This window comes from Notamacropus eugenii, chromosome 5 (assembly GCF_028372415.1).
Source record: "Notamacropus eugenii isolate mMacEug1 chromosome 5, mMacEug1.pri_v2, whole genome shotgun sequence".
NCBI lineage: Eukaryota > Metazoa > Chordata > Mammalia > Diprotodontia > Macropodidae > Notamacropus > Notamacropus eugenii.
The window spans coordinates 1,485,001-1,501,701 of NC_092876.1; the positions used below are offsets into that span (position 1 = coordinate 1,485,001).

A 16,701-nucleotide genomic window follows, 5' to 3' on the forward strand; every position below is an offset into this window, starting at 1 on the left:
TTCACTCTGCATCAGTTCCTATCCATCTCCCCAGGCTTCTCTGTATCATCAGACATGTCATTTCTTACAGCATCATATTCCATGACATTCATGGACCATGCTTTGTTTAGGCATTCCCCAACGGATGGGCAGCAACTTTGTATCCAGGTTTGGGGGTTTTTGTTTTGTGTTGTTTCCTATAACAAAAAGTGTGGCTATAAATGTCTTGGTGTTTGTGGGAGCCTTAATATCAGTGGTGTCCTTCACTGTTGGTCAGCCTTGGTCTCTGCCTTCAGTGACTTCTGGGGTTCGGGGGGCAGGTCTGGCCCCAGTGACATACACATACACACACACCACACATGTATACACACATACACACACTCACATACACACACATACACACACACACACTCACACATAAGTCCTGCCCACTTCCTTCTATTCCTCAACACTGTGGTCGAACCCCTTTTGATTCAATGAGGTGTTACCTCATTTGAGTTCTTGATGTCCTGGAAGGTGGAGACACCTGAAATTGCTTTAACTCCTGCACATAATTCCCATTAGAATTGTCCACTCCTTCATGTTGGTGGTCTGGTCTCCAGTCCTCTTTTTCCTCTTTTAAAACCGACATGCTCCCACCTGACTTTTTAATAAAACAAACTCAAATTTGCTAACTCAGGTTTTATTTAATTATGTACTTAAAAATTTTATAACAGATTCATCTTAAAGTAAAAGCAGGTATTGATTTAATCCTTTATTATTTTCATATGTCTAACATAAAACAGCCATAATAATATTATGAGGGTGGGTCTCTTATTTTCAACCGATAATCAAAATCACCATTTATTTTTATAAAGGCCATAGCAGAAAATCCTATTTCACACAAATAAGGTGCTATGTTATTAAAATGTGTATTTTTGTTTGATAAACCTAAGAACACTTTATTCACCTAGAGCCGAAGCAGAGTACGATTTTTCAGGTTCAGATGCGTCTTTCAACACGCTCTCACCAAAAGGTTCTGACCACTTTCAAGTGCTTTCTTGTAGAGGGGCAGGGATCTGGACTTTCCAGCTGTCTCCTTGTTTTGGACTCCACTGAGCAGGGATAGCCCCACACCAGGTTCCCGCCCTCCCCCCCCGCCCCTGCCCTGCATCCACCTTCTCCATCTCCCCTTTCCAGCTACCTTTCACATTCTCTTCCCACATTCAACCCTAAATGCGCTTCTTTTTCTTATTTGTATCCCCAGTGCGTGGCACAGCACCTGGCACGTGGAAGGTCCTTTTGTTTCATTGTTTTTCAGTCACATCTGACTCTCCGTGATGCCAAGATACTGGAGTGGTTTGCCATTTCTTTCTCCAGCTAATTTTAGAGATGAGGAAGTTGAGGCAAACAGGGTGAAGTGACTTGCCCAGGCTCACACAGCTGGTAAGTGTCTCAAGTCACATCTGAACTCAGGAAGAGGAGTCCTCCTGCCTTCAGGCTGTGTACTCTATCCACTGCACCACCTAGCTGATTAGAAAACATGTAAAGAACTCAATTATCATGAGAGAAATCTATTAACTATTCTAATTTAGGAGTAGGGCTACATGTATCATATTTGTATTGGGAAAATGGGTTCTTTATTTATCCACATTTAAAAAATCTAAGCCTTTAAAATAAAATATGAATTGCTTCTGTAGATTCGCCAGTGACTAATCAGTTGATGTTAGAGGCGAACTTGACACACAAAAGGGTATCAAGGAAAATTTATTAAAACAGAGTTCCAAGGAAGAAGGGACATCTAGGTTCATTCCCTTAAATGAACAGTCGTTTCTAGTAAGGCTACATAGGGAGACTACAACACGTTTATTGTAATGGAAGCTTCTGATAGTGTTCTGAATTTTGGACTCAGCTTGCTACCATCCCTTGACCATGTGACTTCATGTTCTCCTCTGTGATAGGCTTTCCTTCAAACAGTTCATCAAGCCTGCACACAAATTTCTGATCTTTAATCTGACTGTGGTAGGTCACAACCCTAGTCACTCAAAACGGTAGAAACAGAACTTCCTTGTTTCTGAAAGTTGGCCTATTTCATTTTCAGGGCTGTTTTTTTTTTAAATGGGGAAACAATAAGGATATTATTTGTATATTTATTACCCATAGTTTTAAACTTTTTCATAAATTTTGTTAGTTTATTTTTCTTTATCAGAGCACAAATTTGAGGTCCTGGAATTTTTTTAAAAAACATGTTGTTGTTGTTGTTTTTACAAATATCCACCACATCTGCAAATCTCAGGAGTAAATTTGCTTTATAAGACAGATTTATATCATTACTACCACAAACAAAAATGGAAATTTCTTATTTTAGCTAAAACATACTTAGAAGTGTTTTGGTGTCAGTAAGTGGCATGTTTCACCACAAAGTGAAGGCACCCTGCCCAAAAGCATTCCAAGATTTTGCAGAGACTTCTTTCTCATGACTTTTTTGGGAAAAAGTCACACTGATTTTTAAGCAAAGAGGATTGCCCTTATATAACTAGAAAAGCTGTGGATAGTGATTCACTCATATTCTTTGGAGGAACTCTGATGCATCCTTTTAGTGCAAATAGCTACTGCTCTTTGGGGCAGCTAGGTGGTGCAGTGGATAGAGCACCAGTGCAGGAGTCAGGAAGACTGAGTTCAAATCTCACCTCAGACACTTGACACTCAACTAGCTATGTGACCTTGGGCAAGTCACTTAACCCCAACTGCCTCATCCTGGGTCATCTCCAGTCATTCTGATGAATATCTGGTCACTGGATCCAGATGGGTCTGGAGGAGAAGTGAGGCTGGTGACTGCACAGCCCTCCCTCATTCAAAAACAAACTCAAGTGCAAGTCATGTCATTATTTCTCTGATGGCATGGTCTTCTTTGGGCAAGGAAGGATGAACACACAGCTCCTAGGCTCTGTTTCACTGATTGTAATGGTAATTAGAGAGTTAAAGATCTTCCCCACCCATTGATGAGTCTGCCCATTAAGGGAAGCTTGACTAGAGGAGGCCCACACCTTCTGTTAATTTCTCAAGGGTTGTGATGCCCTCTGGTTCTGAAAAGTTTATAAATACTCTGAGTTGAGGTTTTACTTTGGGGATTACTCACTGGAAGTGTTTGACCGGATGAGACTTTGGGGAGCCTCTAAGAAGCCCCTTGGCTTTGAAAACACAGATGTTGGTGCTTCCCTCTCTGGTCACTATGCATGTGTTACTTATGGTCAGACAGCTGGAAACCCTGTCCGTTGATTTTGATTTCTCTGTATTTTTCCTGAAGTTCAGGGTGCTGATTTTTCCCTGTGAACTAAGTGAATGATATATGTCCTTGATTAAAGTGATTGTTGACCCTTGTGTGATGGTAATGTAAAATGGGAAGATCTTTCTCATTCATTAATAGGCCCATTAAGTCACATGGAGCCTGCGGTGGGAGGAGTTTACTGAATGGGTGGAACAGGAAAAGGCAGAGGTAGAGCAGAGCTGAGAGGAAGTTAGTCTTGAGAGCAGTCAGAGTCAGAGGATGCAGTCTGTTGGCTAGTGTGTGTGTGATTGTTTGTAATTTGTTTCATGGAGTTGGTTTGTGGGAAGCCTAGCCGGGGGAAGGCTTGGGGATGGTGTTGTTCTCTGTATTGTTATTGTGTATAGATTTTTGTTACTACAGTGGATTTGGCTTTCTGATGTCTGAATGTTTTGGTTCTGCCTTCCATATGGAAAGTCTGTGGTATTTTGTGATTCAGAATTGCGCAGGGATATGCATGGTCCCGATAGATACTGTGAACATTGGATTGGTGCTACACCCTCAAAAGTTGCCTTCCTTTTAGAAAATCAGATCAAAGAACCTGTGATAGCAGGCCCTCCTGTGTATGTCAGGGTGTCTGTTTTTACACTGAGTAAGCCCCGCTGATGCACAGCCTGATAGAACACTCCCATGTTAAATAGTTTTCTTCAAAATAATGTTATATTGACATTTCCCATTGTTCTGATATTTCCACTGTTGACCTGAAAACTTGGTTAGAGAAAAGGCAACAGGCTAAATGCATACATTTTATGATTTAATTAATTAATTAATCCATTCCCTATTAAAGACAACGGTAACATAATGCATTATGGAGCCAGAAATGTTCTGGCTGGCTAGTGCAGAAATCTTCTGGCTTATATACATTTTGCTGTGAGAAAGAAACTCTCCTAATTAAGCAAACCATAAATTTAGTAAGACAGGACAATTAACAAAGCAATGTCATTTGGGCCTTGCGATTCCAAGCTGTGTAAACATATAGTCTCTGTGACATACAATAAGAAAATCCCACCAGGCTTCCTGTCCTAAACAGGCCTTTGAAGTTGTTTATCTTAACAGAGTTTGGCAAAAGCTGAAGTTACAACCCCAGGCATCTGTGTTTTTCTCTTAACACTAGGATGCTAGAAGAAGGGTCTGATAAGGAAGTCCCATTTGCCCATCAAAAGGCATCCTCTAAGCAAAGGAGACTATTAGGTCCAGACTCTTCTTAATTCAAACTTTGGCCCTTATCAAAGTCTAAAATTTATATTAAATATTAACACCACCAATAAGTCTGAAAAGTAACAAGTCTTCTCTAACTCCATTTCTTTCCAAAGCAAAGGCCTGACTTATCTTCTCGGGACTTCCTCTACTAGGTCATAAAATGTCTTTATGCTGGAAGGTCCCCCCACCCCCAGACTGTTTTTCATACTGGAAGTATCCTCTGTCAGGTGGCCTCTTCCTCAGATCAGCTGGCTCTTCCCAGTACCTCCATGTCAAGGAAGAGGCCCAGACCTGCCATGTCTTCATTCCTCTCCAGAATGTACTCCAGACTTATCTGCACAGGACCCTTCTCCTAAGCCCCCTTGCCTGGCATTTTCACCACCATCCTTCCTATTCAGCTCCTTGTTATGTGTTTGCTTCCTTCATTCAAATGTAAATTTCTTGAGGACAGGATCTGTCTTCTGAATCCAGGTTCCCAGTGTTTAGGCAAGCACCTTACACATAACAAGTGCAAGTTGACTCACTGACTGGCCTTGATCCATCAGCAATATATTATATCATTACAGTCAAATGAGAACCTTTATATCTGCTCCTTTGGTCACTTGTCAGGTAGAAAGAGAAGATTTCTGAATTAACAGATCACAAGGATCTTCAGACATAAGGGCAATTCCCCTTCCCACAGAACTATCTCCAAGTGGGAGCCCTGGGGATTCCTGTGCATGATTCACTAACACCATTTAGACCTTCTCGATCAGTACAGGCAGCACCTAATTCTTCTTCCATTGAATGAAGCTTCTGACACTTGGCAATTCCTTAAGGAACCTAAGGATTCAAGCACTACCTTTGTGCCACAGACAAAGATTCTGAAAAAGTTTGGTTTTATTAAAAGCATGGCATCTCACTGGAGAAACCATATCTTACTTTACCAACAAATTCTGTGTGTTAACTCTCATAAAGTCTGTTTGAGGTTTCATACCATCTGCAGCTAAATCACTTTTATGAACACAGTAAGCTCTGCATCAACAGTAGGTCACATAAATATTGAGTGGAGTTTAGGTGGATGACACACAGCAACACTAGAATGGGTCAGAATGGCTTGTTGATACAGCCAGATGAACAGCAAAGTGGACTGGAGAAAGATACCTGAGGCTTCCCTTATCGACTGCCTCATGAAACAGCATATAAGGTGCTGGCCCAGATGAGCAGTGGGACACATCCTCTGATCCAAGGCACAGAACTATCGTTAGAGGTCCATGTCTATGGAGGATTTTCACACAAAGGGCCTGCTTTGCTAGGCTCACCGGTAGCATAATGTGGTCAGGGAACAGACTAGTAACAAAAGGTTTTCTAAAGATTACCCAGGAAGACCTATTAATGACAGGGCAAGTGGAATTAAAAGTAGACTGCATGAGAAAGATTTTAGGAGAGTTTCAGGAGCTGATTCTAACTGGAACTGGGTGCAGTGAAGCCTTAAATGCCTCAGAGTTGAGTAACAGGAAGCAGGCTTGGGATAGTGGGCCATAGATTTCTCTCAGAGTATACTGACTATATACTCAGAGTAATCACACTACTAAATTCCAGTGACAAATATGATCTTCACATTTAGGATGTTCCCTTTGTGTTTCCCCATTTATGATACTTAAAAAGGCTCTGCAGCCTTCATTTGAACTACTTTGAACTTCTCCAGTGGATTTTCTCTTAAAACTGGTTAAGCATTTCTCTCTCATGGAGGAAGATTATTTCACTTTTAAAAATTTGACAAGGTCTCTGCCTCCAGGGCCTCCAAACTTAAACTGGGCTCAGGCAATGGAAGACCTTAAAAAACAAGTTAGCAGCTTACTAAAGGAGAACTAAAAAAATGCTGAGGAAAATAACAGCTTTAAAAAGAGGCTAACTCAATTGGAAAAAGAGGTCCAAAAAGCCAATGAGGAGAAGGAGGCTTTCAAAAGCAAAATCAGACAAATGGAGGAGAAGGTTCAAAAGCTCACTGAACAAAATAATTCATTGAAAGACAGAATTGAGTTCAGGGAAATGAATGACTATGAGTTAAACCAAGCAGTTAGTAAACAAAACCAAAAATTTGAAAAAATAGAAGATAATGTGAAACATCTCATTGGAAAAACAACTGACCTGGAAAATAGATCCAGGAGAAACAATTTAAAAATTATGGGACTACATCTAAGTCATGATAAAAAAAAAAGCCTAGACATTATCTTCTATGAAATTATCAAGGAAAACTGCCCTGATATTCTAGAACCAGGGGGCAAAATAAATATTAAAAAAATCCACTGATCACCTCCTGAAAGAGACCCGAACAGAGAAACTACTAGGAATATTGTGGTCAAATTTCAGAGTTCCCAGATCAAGGAGAAAATACTGCAAGCAGCTAGAAAGAAACAATTTGAGTATTGTGGAAATACAATCAGGATAACACAGGATCTGGCAGCTTCAACATTAAGGGATCGAAGGGTTTAGAATGGGATATTTCAGAGTTCAAAGGAACTGGGATTGAAACCAAGAATCACCTACCCAGCAAATCTGAGTATAATACTTCAAGGGAATAAATAGTCATTCAATGATATAGAAGACTTTCAATCATTCATACTGAGGAAAAGACCAGATCTGTATAGAAAATTTGACTTCCCAAGACAAGAATCAGGAGAAGCATGAAAAGGTAAATAGGAAAGAAAAATCATAAAAGACTCTCTAAAGCTGAACTGTTTACATTACTACATGGAAAAGAAAATATTTATAACTCTTGAATCTTTTCTCAGCATTTGGGTATATGGAGAGATTGTACATACACATACACACATACACACATATAGATAGGGAGCACAGGGTGTGTTGAATCAGAAGAGATGATATCCACACACAAAAAATAAAATTAAATAAAAAAATTAAGGGGTGGAGGAAAATACTGGGAAGAGAAAGGGAGAAATGGAATGGGGCAGGCAATAAGAAAAATCTTGTTCAATGGAGGAGAAAAAGGAGAAGGGGAGAGGGGAAAAATGAAGCTACTCTCTCCACATGTAGCTGAAGGAGGGAATAACATGCTCACTAAATTTGATATGAAAATTTATATCACACCACAGGAAAGTAGGAGAGGAGGCAACAAGTGGGGTAAGGGGAATGTTAGAAGGGAGGGCAAATGGGAGAAAGGAGTCACTAGAAATAAATACTTTCAAGAAGGGACAAGGTCAATTGTGGGGGGTAAAGATAAGGGGGGATAGAGTAGGACAGAGGGCAATATAATGAGTATTACACAACATGATTATTATGGAAGTCTTTTGCAAAACAACACATATTTAGTCTGCATTGAATTGCTTGCCTCCTAGGTGGGGCTGGGGAAGGAGGGGGGGGAGGGAGAGAAGTTGGAATTCAAAGTATTAGCAACGAATGTTGAGAATTTTTATTGCATATAATCGGGAAATAAGAAATACAGGGAATGGGGTACAGAAATTTATCTTGCCCAACAAGAAAAGAGAGAAGATGGGGATAAGGGAAGGGTGAGGTGTGGTAGAAGGGAGGGTACATTGAGGGAAGGAGTAATCAGAATGCAAGGTATTAGGAAGCGAAGGGAGGGGAGAGATGTGGAGAAAAATTGGACATGTTACAAAGTGAGGTAAAAGCAATTAGTATTAAAACAATAGACTGAATTAATTACTGAGAATAAATCAATGACATCTTTAGTTTGGGGAAAAGAACTTTAGTCTAAATTTCCCAAAGGAAGGTAGCCTTAGGTAAAATTTGGCATTGATGGAAAAGTTAAGGTTTTAATGGTAAATTTGATTTTATGATTGCTATTTAATCAGGAACTAGAATATGTATAGAAAGGCATGTAAGCCACTTAAGACTTGCCTCAAAAGATGTTCCTTAGCCAAAGTGAAATTATAATCATATTTGAAATCTGGTTATTGGAACCTGCCATTTTTTGATGCTATGGGACTATTAAGTGACTGTTCTTCTGAGTCTAACTCCAGATATGGAGAGCAAGAAAGGTGGTCTGAGCCTCCAATCCAGGATGCTGGTATGAACTGCAAAAGGCGATCTCATGGGAAGGGTGGGAGAGTGGCTGTTCAGCCTGGGCTGAGGTAGGATTCTCCTGACTCAATTTCCCCACTGACACCTGGTAGACTTTAAGACTGACTAAATGCAAGTGGATAATCTAATCCTGCCTGGAACTGACATGAAGTTGGGGAGATATTGTATCCCTGCAATGTCCCTACTCTTGGTGGCAATTTCCTATAGTCAAAAGGTTTATAAGCTTAATACCAGATCTATTAAATTATAGATTATTGGTAGGGGAACATCCAAAGTTAAGTCTAAAATTAAGCTATTAGGCATAGGACTTTAGACCAACAACAATAAGTTAGGGTCCTTTAATTCCTAGTAATACTGTGGAGACAATTAGGTCAAGAGCTTGTGAAGTTAGCAACAAATATAATTTGTGTCTCAGTCAATGTTTAAAAAAAAATTCTTTTGTGGTCCATATTGTAAATACTTTAAAAAGAAGTGTCACCTGACTGAAAGTTTGAATTGTTTTATCTGTTATAAAGTGTGTTAAAAATGAAAAATAAAATTAAAAAAAATTTGAGACAAAATATAAGAGAATCCAATTTGAATTGCTGAAAATTTCAAACAAGAGCCTATAACCACGTTTTAGTTATTTCCCTTTTATTAAGTTGCAGGATTTGTTTTTAAAACAATGCACTATACCTGCCCAAGTAAATCATGTGGAGAAATAGAGTTGTACTCTGCTGCCTTGACCTTCACCCAAAGACTGTATCATTTCAAGTGTACAGGGTTCATTTTGAATGCAGGGAGCAGATGCACAGTGACCCAAAAATACACCTCACCTGTCACACACCTTGACTGATGGTTGGCAAAGATGCCTCCAGATCCCATACAAAGCCCTCATGTGGGCCCCTGAATGATTGCATTCCCCTGGATCTTACCTTTCCTGACTGTTCAAACTTTGTTTTCATGGAAGAAGGAGTAGAAACAGGAACTGTGTTGTCACTGGCATAGGGAGTTCCCAAGGAGGAATACCCTGTACCAAGGCCTGACAGCATCTCCTCTGTAACTTATCATCTTGGGGAAGTAACTATTCCAGGGCACTATAGTCAGTCAGGGTTCTGTGGCCAGCCTGCATCAGAGGTGTGGCTTCAAGCCATGTCTAGCATGGATGTCATGCTGTCTTCATGGAAACATGTCGATTATTTATGTGGGACTTGAATTGTCAAACATTTTGGCCACTGATTTGTTCTTTCTCAGAAAGGGTCTTCTGCCCCAGACTTTGGAAAATTCTGCCTAAGTAAAAGTTTTCTCACATATATTATGTTCTCCCTAGTGTGAATCCTCTGGTGTTTACAATTGTCATATAATGCTTTAAGTTTTTCACTTTAAACATATGGCCTCACTTGGCTCTCAAAGCAACCCTTGAGAGGTGGTATAATTAGACTTATTTTATAGATGAAAAAACTGAAGCTCAGTGACATGTCCAAGGTCACACCGCTCATAAATGTGTTTGCTTCAATAAAAAAAGGCCATGTGGGTCCTTCCCTGTGCAGCCTTGCCCATTTCAGGGATTTGAGGAACTTAAGGTTGTAGAGATTCAACCCCAGGTCATTCTCTCCATGATGCCTCTGTAGTGAGGGGTGAACAATGATGAAAGCTTTTTCCATTTTCATGGTTTCTCACAAGTATTTTGATGTGCAATAAGATTTCAATGGTTACTGCAGGCTTTCCCACACATTACCATTGATAAGATTTCTCTCCAGTATGAATCCTTTGATGTTTAATAAGATTTGAGCCATGACTGAAGGCATTTCCACATTCATTACATTTATAAGGTTTATCGCCAGTGTGAATCCTCTGGTGTGCAATAAGGTTTGAACTATGACTGAAGGCTTTCCAACATTCATTACATTTGTAAGGTTTCTCTCCAGTGTGAATCCTGTGGTGTACAATGAGGTGTGAACTATGACTGAAGACTTTCCCACATACCTTACATTTATAGGGCTTCTCTCCAGTATGAATCCTTTGGTGATTAGTAAGGTGTGAGTGGTGACTGAACTCTTTCTCACATATGTTACATTTATAAGGCTTTTCTCTAGTATGAATCCTCTGATGTTTAATAAAACTGGAGCACTGACTGAACCCTTTCCCACATTCACTACACTTATAAGGTTTCTCTCCAGTGTGAATTCTCTGGTGATTAATAAGGTGTGAACGGTGGCTGAATTCTTTCCCACATTCATCACATTTATAAGGCTTCTCCCCAGTGTGAATTCTTTGATGTTGAATAAGGCTGGAGCATTGACTGAAGGCTTTCCCACATTCATTACACTGATAAGGTTTCTCTCCAGTATGAATCCTCTGATGCTTCACCAAGTGTGAGTGGTGATGGAAGCCTTTCCCACATTCATTACATTGATAAGGCTTCTCTCTAGCAAGAGTTCTCTGATGTTTAATAAGATTTGAACGATCACTAAAGGCATTGCCCCATACTTTACATTCATATTTGTGCATCCTATGATGAATAATAAGGTTTGCATGCTTCTTGTACATTTTCCCACACTCATTACACATATGAGTTTTCTCTCCTGTATGAATCTGTTGATGTTTGCAGATTGGCCTCATTTGTCTTTCCTGGTTCCCCAGCTGCTTCTTTATTGGATTTTCACATTCCCCTGTTTCCTTCAAAATGGAATTCCAGTGTCTGCACCTTTGGGGTCTTTCTACTGTCACCCTCTGGGATGTTTCTCCAGGAGTGCCCTGCTCTGAAGGGGTCTCCTTGGTTTTAGGCTGAGGCTCTGAGTCTGAAAGGGATTAAAATAAAATAGAAGCATTTCAGAATGGAAACTGCTGAATGGGGTAATGCAGCTGGATGTGAACAGGCAGCTCTCCACCAACTACATGGAAGCCTGGAGAAATGCCAATGAAAACAATGAACTCTAAGGCTCCTCCTCACATCCTTCAGATTGGCAAAGACACTAACAAGACAATCAGCCATTACTGGAAGGGACATGGTAGGACAGGGACACAGTGGGTGAAGGTATGAACTGGTCCAGTTCTGAAAACCGATCTGGAACCTTAAGGTCCTCAAGTCCCTTAAATGGGCAAGGCTGCACAGGGAAAGATTCATAGGGCTTGTTTTTGTTAAAGCAAACCACTGGAAAGCAAGCAAGTAGTCATAAATGAGACAGCCAGACAGAGAATGGGATGTGGATAAATGGGAGTATTATTGCACCATAAGAAATGAGTCACACAACAGACTCAAAGAAATAGGGAAACACTTGCATGAATTAGGGTAGTGTTATGAGAAGAACCAGGGGGTCAACTGAGGCAGTGACCACAGCAGCCACGCAAGCTGAAGACAGGAGAACTGGGACCAAAACATGGCCCCTTATGGTTCCCCACACTTCCCAGCCCTTCAGAGACAGAAGACAGACAGCAGGCACATCCTCAAGGATCACCCAAGGGTTAGTTTGTTCTGCTTAACTGATCTTTTGTCCCGAGCAAAGGCTTCCCTTGGCAAGGGGGCCTGAGGGGAGAAGTTGGTGGGCAGCAATTGTCCTGCTTAAGAGACATGAGCAGCAATAACACCATTTTTAATGCACAGAAAAAAGGGCAGGACACAGAGTCTGTGACTCCCTCATTAGCTGAACATAACTGTGCCACACAAGCTCGTGATTTCTCATGCAACCCTCCTCAATGCTCCTGAGCATTGTCTGGAGATTCATAAAGGGGAAAGGACCAATCCTGCCAAACCCGTCACACTTCATTCTGGGAAAGATGGAGTTATGGTTTACTCCTATTAGAGCCAAGCATTTGATAAAATCTCTCATGCTGCTTCTGTGGGAAAGATAAGGAGATGTGGGCTAAGTGAGGGGACAGACACCCTTGGAAGTAGCGACATGACTGATTCAATGTCAGGAGGCCTCCAGGGGGGCACCTTGGGGATCTGTGCTGGGCCCTGGCTATTTAGCATTTTTAATCAATGATTTGAATGAAGACATAAGTGGCATGCTCATCATATTGACAAATGATGTTGGATGGGAGGAAGAGCCAACTTACTGGATGGTAGAATCAGAATTCAAAAGAATGATGATGGGTGAAGACCCTGGTGCACAAAGAATGCTCCCCCAAACCCTAACAGAAGATTCTCAGAGTCAAAGACCTTCATCCTAGTTCTAAGATGTCAGCTGCCTATTAGCATACTTCTCCCTCCCTAATCCAACTGCATGCCCGAGAGAGGGTTTTATTTATATATATTAACCAAAATAATATACTGCAACAGACTGGATGCAGCTGTCTTCTATTATTAAAAAGATTTAAAAATATGTAAAATTAATATTACTTTTCTCATTCCTCTTTTGTTTGAGGAGATACAGTTATATTTATGAAATGTTACTGACACTAACATGGAGGGGGTTTGATTTTATTTCTAATAGATTAGTATATATATTTAAATTGATCCACATTAATTGTTATTAGGGTAAATGTCAATAAATATCAGCCCTACAAACAAAAGCTTTCGGGGGTGACAATAATTGTGGAGACTAAAAAATTTAGGAACCACTGAGCTTCAGCACTAGGCTGAATTGTGTAAGATAAATTTGAACAGGGGCAAATGAAAACACTTATTATACTTGGGTTTAAAAGATCACCATCACCAGTCCAAGACAGGGAGACCTGGCCAGACTGGGATGAGTGAATAGTGGGACATTGAGTTGGGCTGCATTAAGAATAAGGAAAAAGGAGGAGACAGTGTCTATCCCCTGCCTCAGTCATACCATGGAAGTGGGTAAACTAAAGGAGGTTCAAGGAGGGCAACCAGGATGGCCTGACTCTTACACTTCTGAAGCATCTCTTGTAAATTTCACCTCTCCAGCACCTCAGGTCCAATTCACCTCTGCAGCATCGCTGGTCCAATTCACCTCTGCAGCATCCCTGGTCAATGTCACCTCTGCAGCATCTCTGATCCATTTCACCCCCTGCATCCATTTCACCTCTGCTGCATCTCTGGTTGATTTCACCTCTGCAGCATCGCTGGTCCAATTCACCTCTGCAGCATTCCTGGTCAGCGTCACCTCTGTAGCATCTCTGATCCATTTCACCCCCTGCATCCATTTCACCTCTCCTGCATCTCTGGTCCACGTCACCTCTGCTGCATCTCTGGTTGATTTCACCTCTGCAGCATCGCTGGTCCAATTCACCTCTGCAGCATCCCTGGTCAATGTCACCTCTGCAGCATCTCTGATCCATTTCACCCCCTGCATCCATTTCACCTCTCCTGCATCTCTGGTCCACGTCACCTCTGCTGCATCTCTGGTTGATTTCACCTCTGCAGCATCGCTGGTCCAATTCACCTCTGCAGCATTCCTGGTCAGTGTCACCTCTGTAGCATCTCTGATCCATTTCACCCCCTGCATCCATTTCACCTCTCCTGCATCTCTGGTCCACGTCACCTCTACTGAATCTCTGGTCAGGTACACCTACACACCCCCTTCTCTCCTCTGACACCACCCCTACCCTGATGCAGATGCTCATCACCTCATGCCTGGCCTGATGCAACAGCTGCTGGGAAGTCTTCTTGCCTCAGTTCCCGCCCCCACTGCAATCCATCTTCTGTTCAACTACTAAAGCTCAGGGCTATCACTCTCCTTCTCAATAAACTTCAATGACTCCTCAACACAAGCTCTTCAATTCATCTGGCTACAGGCATTTTCTCTGGTTGCCCCCATACCTGGGATGCTCTTCCTCCTGGCTTCCTTCAAGTCCCAACTAAAATCCTACCTCCTTCCCCAATCCCTTTTATTTTAGTGCCTTCTCTTGGTTAATTAGCGCCTAGTCATCCTGGATAGAGCTTGTCTGTGGCCCCCCCCTCCATTAGACTGTGAGCTCCCTGAGGGTGCAGAGACTGTCTTTTGTCTCTTTTTGTATCCCTAGCACTTGGCACAGGGCTTCATACTGACTGCCTGACTGATGCTGAAGTGCTGTAGGGCAGACAAAAGGCCTCAGATTTGGAGTCAGGGGCCTGGTTTTGCATGCCCATTGTGCACTGAGTGCCCAGTCTCTCCCCTCTGGGAGTGCTTCTGAAGATGCCCAAATGAGGGGGTTGTGCAAGATGAGTTTTTAACTCTACCCTCAGATGGTGGGGACATGATATATTGGGACATCTCTGGAAGGCCAGTCTTGCTCTTCCGGCTCCCTTCAGAGCAGAACCCGTAAGTTGGGTGGGGGAGGGGAGTGGCAAAGGCCCTTAGAACTCATGTCCAGAGACACACCCTGAACAGGAAAGCTGTCCCCTTCAGGGGTCAGGGATGCCATGGCCCCGGGGCTTGAGGAGATCTGAGAGAGGTCTGCCTAGACCCAAGAGGCATCCTCACTAGATGGAGAGCTCAGGAAAGGAGGAGTGCATGGCACAGGGGAGAATAGACAGTGTGTGGAGGCGGGTGGCACCAGCAGGAGGGACTGGGTCACAGACACTGGTCATGTCTGGGCAGGGCAGGGCTTGAAGACTAACATAAGGTTAGGAGGAGCCAGCAGAACAACAGATGGACCCAGAGATATAGGAGAGAATGAAGAATCCTGGGCACTAGAGCTGGACACTGCAGAGATCATGGGCAGAGCTTCACTAGTGACCATCTCTGAGGGATAGTGCAAGGCCCGAGGCCAGGGTGCTTGCAGGACATGAGGAAAGACACTGAGGTTCCCAAGAATGTAAGTGGGTGGAGAACAGGAGCCTGAGCTCAGGGACAAAGGACAGGGAATGACCTGAAGGATGGTCAGGAAGTGCTCGAAGAAAGCCGCCATCCCCTTGTTCCAGGAAGGAGATCACATCCAGTTTGGAGACAGGCAGCCCTGTGATGTAGAGAGTAGTGAAGTCTTGATGTATGCTGAGTTCAAGCCAGCCCTCCATGGCACAGCTGTCCAGGACAGCCATGCGCTACAGACTCATCTTACTGGTCAAAGGTCCTGAGCCTCACCCAAACTCCCTATTCTATGGATAAAGAAATTAAGATGAGGGAAGGGAATGAATCCAACGAAGGCTGTCAGGAGCCCACAGGGGCTTGACTGACCTCCCCTAGGGCTTTGACCTTTCAGCCTCCAGAGACCCCAACCCTGTCTCCCGGCTTTCCTCCCCTCAAAGGCAGATACTGAATTATGTGATGGGGGGAGGGAATGCAGGGAGAAGCCTCCTTACCCAGGGAGACCAGGTTCCTGTAGGTCTCCAGCATCACGTCCCAGTACAGCTGCCTCTGAGAGGGCCCCAGCCACCCCCACTCCTCGGGGGTGAAGTCCACAGTCACGTCCCTGAAGGTCACAGGCTCCTGAAACATGAAGTACACACCTGCTAGCCCAGGAACAGGACAGAGACCCCTGGGGGCCCTGGACAGGACCAGGCTGGGCTGGGGACCCAGGGTTTTTACCAAGGGTCTCCTGGGGAGGGGAGTGGGGTCCAGATATAGGATGCACCACAGTCTCTGCCTTGAGGAGCTGATAGTTTTGGAGGAGACAGGGCAATTCAGCCATGGAAAAGGTCAGACCAGGCTGGATACAAAGAAGACTGGCCTGAGGGTAAGAAAAAAACATGATCCACCAGTGTCTTGTTGGTAAGGGGCAGGGGGGAAAGGAGTGGCCCTGGGTCCTATGAACCACCCAGGATGAGCAGCAGTCAAAGAAGCCAGATGCAGCCTTGGGGGACAAGCAGCCTCCAGTGCCCCCCAAGCCATGCTAGCAGGCCCCATGCAGAAAGCAGGGGATAGACAAGGAAGGCACAGCAGGGAGCCATGGGGCCCATCCTCCCAAAGTGTCCATCACTCTCCCAGTAGCCCCAGGGAGCAGCAAGAACCACTGCAGACACAGAGAGGAGGACCTGACACCTGAAGACATTTCTGGAAGGAGGGAACCCCAACTCACCTTGTAAGTGTCTGCTGGTGGCCCAATGGGGGCCATGCCTTCATTCACCTCAGCCCCTGGGGGATGAGTGCAAGCTTCACCCTCAGAAGGCAGAGCTGGGGGAGGACAAAGGGGCCATGAGAAACAGCAGCCCCACCTCACCTGGCCCCACCCCTCAGGAGGAGGAGGCAGGGAGGGGGACAGAGGTGGACAAGATGTTCCCTGAGGGGGAAGGGAGGGATGGTCAGGAGGCTGAAGATTTGTTTCTACAGCCAGTAGGTAACACTGTGAAAACCTACAAGGTGGCT

At 43.4% G+C, this 16,701-nt stretch overlaps 1 protein-coding gene across 1 annotated transcript in view; it reads right to left on the reverse strand.

Annotated features, from left to right (window-relative positions):
* The window catches only part of LOC140508062 (uncharacterized), a 55,892-nt gene that overhangs the window by 34,082 nt on the left and 5,109 nt on the right, over positions 1-16,701 (reverse strand). The window contains 4 exon segments of the mRNA XM_072615783.1: positions 10,245-11,307; positions 15,269-15,355; positions 15,699-15,825; positions 16,415-16,509. Coding sequence (XP_072471884.1) covers positions 10,245-11,307; positions 15,269-15,355; positions 15,699-15,825; positions 16,415-16,509 — 1,372 coding nt within the window.